Below are 6265 nucleotides of genomic sequence, written 5' to 3'. Positions count from 1 at the left end.
TGTTGGCGCATCAACAGAAGGAAGCGGTTTTGGGCCTTCTTCCCGTCGATTCCTTGCCGGGTAAACTCATCGACCCCACGCAGTGTCAACGCCATGGCCTCCCATGCCTTTGTGGCTTGCCGTTGCATGAACGGCCGATCGTTGTTGATCTGCGTCGTCCTCAGACCACAACTTCTTGTCGAGTGTTTCGGTGGGTGGAGTCCTCGGCAGCCTCGGCCATCCTCGTGCCGTGAAGGAAGTGAGCGTGGCAGAACAAAAAGAGAATCCGGACACGGCAAAGGAGAAACTTGCCGCCAAATCGGACTTTTTGGCGGCATCCCACATGCATTTTCAGAGTTGCCGTCAAATTTATAAATATGTACAGGATGCAGATACGGCACCGGCACAGGATGTATCTCCGAAATCTGTCTAATGTTGATGTTTAGAAAATGTATGAAGTACCACTGGGGACATTTCTTCCGTCGCTGACGGTGCACTGCCTAAATGAATGAGCTGTGTTCAAAGCACCGTATAATTGACTTTGACATGCGTCATGCTGACGAGCTTTCGATGCTGTTAGTAGGCTCTCAGGTTGCTGATTCGAACTTGGTTTTGCCCCGACACACCTTCTACAAGTCTGTGAGCGACTGGATAATGTGCCCAGTTGAATTTGCGACGGAAAAATGTCCCCAGTGGTGCTAGGAACAGAAAAATGTTCCCAGTGATACGTGCGACGGGAAAATGTCCCAGGGGTACCAGGAGCAGAAACCTGTGCCCAGTACTTGCGACGGAAAAATGTCCCCAGTGGTATTGTGTAATACTAGTACATTCGAAACTGGAGCTCCTCGACGAAACGAATCGCGCAAGTGAATCCCGTAAAGAATCGCTTAAGCCAATCAAAATCTTTTCCGTCAAATAATTATAGCCAAAAAAATCAGAGCACTTTCCCATTGACTGCACTGTCAGTAGTCAGTCTCCGAGTGACGATGCAGCGCACCTCACCACCACACAAATATCACACCCACTCGTCCCAGTCACCACCACAGGTCGATCTTGTCTCCGATACTCAACGGTCTACTACACATAGCACCCCTTTCCACAGTCATCCTGGACTGTATCGCATGCGGGCAGATTTTTTTGTCAAAGAGGCCGTTTACGGCCGCGATCACAATGGCTGCAGTTTGCCACCACGAGTGTTTGAAGGAGATGGAGATGTACTTCTTAAAATGGGTTTCGAAAGCGCGCATTGCCTCGTCAAGAGAGGCACGTGGGTTTTGTTGGAAGTATTTTTTGACAACCCACTGTTTCTGCTCGTCGCTGAAGGCACGGACTTGACTTGACTTCATTCGTTCGAAGTCGGATGTGTTTTCATACCGCTCATTCCAGCTTTAGATCGTGGACACAGACTTGTTGAACAGCCGTGCGACGACAGAGCGCTTGGCGCCAAGGAAGCAGTACACATAAAGTGCGTGCATGACAGTTTTCTTCGGTGCATGAGTGTGCTGAACGTGCCGGAGGATCATCCTTTCTTGCAATTGTGTGTCAAAGTGACATTCTGCGCATTGTATACTATATTGGGGACAAGATAATCCCAGCTAAGACGTTTTCAAGCGGTTTTGGCCAATCGCGTCGCCAGTCCAGATTTGGGCGAAATTGACAACATTAGGTACGACGGAATTCCTTCCTGTGTGGTACTCGACCATACCTCTGGAATAAATGGTGGACGTCAAATATCATCCTCATCAAAATTTAAACCACACTGGCCAATGGATGACAATATTATCCACTTTCAAGCACATGATTTGAATAACTTTATCCGGCTGTCGCCAAACAACATCAAAACACATTATTACTCAGACTTAGTATACTAGGAGTCGTAACTTAATGTTTTCATGGTATTATGGTATCATGATCTACCGAATGCAGAAGTCATCAATGAAAGATTGCCTTTTGGCTGAGCGGTTTGGCACCGCTGTCATTCGCTGTGACCCCACTTTGACCAAATTACCGTATCACTCTAACTCTCGCAACGCCTCGATAATCGCACCAGAGCGATATCTTGTTTTTTTATCGCACCAAGAAGTTTGTTGCAATCAATCTTTAGGTAAAACATATACATTTTGCATTCCAACCAATTACATGCAGTCAGTTTCTTGCACCTTGGGCGATTATTCGTTCACTCAGAACCAGAGAAATTTCTGTTGATTTGTGAAGAACAATGAACGCCACAGTCGCGCAAGATTGATCAGAAAAACTGTAGACTGTTCCCCATAATATGCGCTAAAATACCTCGTGATTCTTAAAAGTCCTCTCAGCTCTTTTTCCGTTTCCCCCTTTTGATTTCAACTTCACCGTGAGAAACTGTACCACTGTACGGAAACTCGAGAAATCTAATGCATTTTCCTATCCCATCGAGGTAGGAGAGGATTCAATTCCTCTCAGTTCCGGGTTTGCAATGGCTCACCCTCGCAGTCTGGCGAAGACTCCGACTCTTCGGCTACAGCTTCCGACTCGGAGCCCGAAGTCCTTGAGGTGACCACCAGTGTTCCTGCGCACCGCACTCGTCATCTCACCCAATTCTTCGCATCCGACCACCGCTTCTACCCCACCCCTCCTCCCCGCGAACAGCGTCCCCGCAAGCCACTAAGTCCTGTCCAACTCACTCCTCCGACACATGTCCCTCGCGTACCACGGCTACACATGCCGACATCGAAGCGGAACCGAGACTCCACCATATCGACGGACTCCTGGACAAGCAAGCCAACCCTGACTAACACGACGAAACATGATACATGGTCTAATGGCTACTGCCCTCCAAGAAGTTCGACGATATGGAATGGGTCTTTACAGGCTCCCTGGAATGCTCCTCTCTGGATGCAGCCAAAGCCCTCTTGGACCGTTATCTTGCGCTTCCTGCCGCTGAACGCCAAGGCAAGGGTGCTGGTGACATCCGGAAATGGTGTTGCAACGACCCCACCTGGCTGGTGATCGGTGCCAACACCGACAATACCTGCTTTGTACAGGCCCTGAAGAAAGCATGCGCCATCCTCGACCTCCCGTTCACCTTCACCCAAGGCGACATGTGTGCCTTCAAAGACAAGGAAGACATAGCCCTTACCTCGTCGATCCCTCTTTCCAAGTATCACCTCTTCATCCGTCACCTCGTCCTCGACCACGCGCTTCCCTTCCGCAACGAATCCGTCACCACCAACATCGCCAAGCGCTCGGCAAATGACGTTGTGTACGACATGATCTCGGCGGCAGCGGATGGCGGCGTTTACCTCGTGATCACTTCCGAAAGTGACATCAGCCACGCATACCCCTCCAACGCCTCAACGACCTCGTCCACATTTTCGACGGTGAAGAAGAAGTTGATATCTTGGAAACGTTTCAACGCGAAGACAACCAACGCCCTCACCACCTCCAACGCATCAGTCGCCTCATCCCTACCCGTCCCCACTATGGTGGCATCCGCCGCCCACTTCGTGCCAACTTGGACTAGGCTCAACTGCCGACCACCGCTCCCTTCCTCCCTATGCATAGCAAATTGAGAAGTTCTATACTTAAGTGTAATGAAAATCCTTCTCCGGGTTTGCAATGGCAACACTGTTAAGCGTCGCCAGTTCACTGTGAAGGAAGATGCCATTTTGTTGACGCAAGTGAGCGCGCAGTAATCCTTTCTTGCTCGCCGTGGTTCGATCATGGATGTGTGGGACTACGTTGCCTAGAACCTTGAGTCGTTTTCTTTTTTCGACGACTTTATCCGTCCTAACTTTGACGGCATGAACGCTCAGGCACGCTGAACGCTTTTGAAGCGTGACCAGCCAAGGCGGCTACGGCATCTGTGAGAGTATCCAGCGTTGCAGAAGACGTCAATAAGATGACCATTCTGCTTGACGAATTGCAAGGCACATGAAAGAAGCAGCCAATGTAGACGAGCGACGTGCAAGTACTGAAGATTGTGCTGCTCTACGTGCTGAGGATGCTGGAGGGCAGGTTAGAGAGGAAGCGATGAAGTCACAAGGCAAGCGACAGATCGACGACGTCGACGGTGAAAATACGTCTGGCGGAGGAGGTAAACTGCTGAGTCGTTATTAACGCCTGTTCTCATACCCTCCTTTGAAGCCCACTGGGTCGGGGAACGTTTAGCAGTGGCCGCTAGTGTTGAGTTTCAAGCGCTTTTTGTAGTTGTGGATGTTGTCACGTTGTTCGGCCCAAGAGCGTATGGTGCACCTCGGTATGCCAAGTTCCTTCAAAACACGCAGCTGGGTCGAAGTCTCCAGGAGTTGCAGCTCGTACAGCTTAAATGTCAACGTGTAAATAAAACCTCTTTGGGTCTTGCACTGCCGAGTACAGGTCATAAATTCCTCAATGCGTGGCAATCTTAATTCTAAAACGCTCTCGCCAACGGGAGGTAGTATATATCATTAGCCAATTACATTGCCTTATTCTAGTTACTAATTCTCATTCGACAAATGTAAAGCTGTCCATGTCAAAACTTCGGGTGGCGTACCATTCCGTCGTTCACTGTAGACACGCGTTCAAGGCATCCGACATAAAGCTATCCAACAAATTTCTGACAGGAGGTTGGATGACTGACATGAAAATACTTTTCATTAGATGACGATTTTTCAAAGAAACGGATTGGTCGATGGCGTTGTCGATTGAAAACATACAGTGAGCGATGGAAAAATGCCCCCAGAGGTACTCACCACAAATTCATCATATTAATATTGTCGAATCTTTCAATCTGCAAGAAGAAATTGTGGGAGTCTTAGCCAATGAGTAACAAATGCTTCTACGAACTAGTATGTGGTATTATACATAGTTTGATAGTGGACGTTCAGTCAAATGAATGTTTAACCTACTCATTTCGTCTTCGTTGTAAATTCAATATCATTCAACATAACGATGATATGTTCTGCAACGGGTCTACGTGGGTGCAATTCAGTTACAACATCTTGACAAACACTACGAAAATTGCGTCACTTGGTAGAGCTCATGCGCGAAGCCCGAGTGGTACAGGGTTCAACCCATGACGTCGATGCACGGTATGCCATATAGCCAGAGTGCGCTGGAACCTCATAACGTCCGTTTTGGGAGCCTAATGCGCTTGCCTAGAGCGAAGTAAAAAACTCTTGTTCAACTACGTTCAACATGTTTTGTCTTCCTCACATACTCATCCATGTCAAAAACGTATACGATGAACTGATGGCAATAAAATGTTCACATTCCGAGCTATAGAATCTAAATTGACTGGCTCCTCTAGTATCATTGGCTGGTTCAAAAGTCCCGCAAAACTGAGTCGTTCATATCAACGTCGAACCAAGGCTACACCAGGCTCACAAAAATCCGGTTTTGTCTGCAGACGAAAATGCATGGCTATGGTTAAGTCCACTATTAAAGCCTGGGAGGACACGCCATGTGAAATCATTACTCTTTGAAAATGTTCTGCCACTGAATCCTATTTTGTAGGTGTGTCACTTCAATATATATATCATTTTCGACATATTTGTTTTCAAAAGTAATGTAGTAGTCGTGGCTGAGCATGAAATGATCTATATTCTACTGATCAACGTGGGTATGGCTCTTCAATTCAAGCACAGCTTGAATATAAATCTGACATATCTCGTTGTTGGTAATTTTATTGCCGATACAAATTTCAAGATATTTCACTACAGTAGTACCACTGGGGGCATTTTTCCGTCGCTCACTGTATCACGAGTTTAGTGCAATACAGGGAACGACGGAAATCCTTCCCCCGTGGTACTCGACCATACTTCTGGAATATTAATATAATGGACGTTCAAAATCATCCTCAGGAATTTAAGAATATTTTTGACCAATCGATGACAATTATATCTACGTCCAAGCACATGATATGATACAATTTGATGTTGTTGTCGTCAAACAAAAACTTAACACATTCTTATTGATACTGTTTGCTATTATCGTAATGTGTTGTGGTATTATCCTGAAATGATCAGCTGAAGTGCAAAGATGTCAAAATAAGATTGCCTTTTGGCTGAGCGATTTTGGTGACCGCTGTCATTCGCTGTGACCCCTCTCAATTATTACCATATTAACCTAATTCCATTAATATCTTGAACATCGCACCAGAGAGAAATTTTTTTCATCTTATCGCACTAAGAAGATAACTGCGCACAATCATTAGTTAAGTTAAGACGTGCAATCTACCTTCCTCATTGTACCTGGGGCATTTATCCGGTCACTCACAACAACAGAAATATCTGGTGCGTTGTTTTGAACAACAATTTACTTCGAC

The 6265-nt window shown here is 46.6% G+C and overlaps 1 protein-coding gene across 1 annotated transcript; it reads left to right on the top strand.

Annotated features, from left to right (window-relative positions):
• Positions 1 to 2810: 2810 nt before the first annotated feature.
• Positions 2811 to 3481, top strand: H310_00238 (hypothetical protein; the record flags this gene model as incomplete). Its single annotated transcript, XM_008862942.1, has 2 exons — positions 2811 to 3279; positions 3345 to 3481. The coding sequence occupies 2 exons, from the start codon at positions 2811 to 2813 to the stop codon at positions 3479 to 3481; spliced, it is 606 nt and encodes a 201-aa protein (XP_008861164.1).
• Between the last annotated feature and the right edge of the window lie 2784 nt (positions 3482 to 6265).

Source organism: Aphanomyces invadans (genome assembly GCF_000520115.1).
Source record: "Aphanomyces invadans strain NJM9701 unplaced genomic scaffold supercont1.1, whole genome shotgun sequence".
Classification (NCBI taxonomy): Eukaryota; Oomycota; class Saprolegniomycetes; order Saprolegniales; family Verrucalvaceae; genus Aphanomyces; species Aphanomyces invadans.
This window is presented reverse-complemented; position numbering and strand designations above follow the sequence as displayed.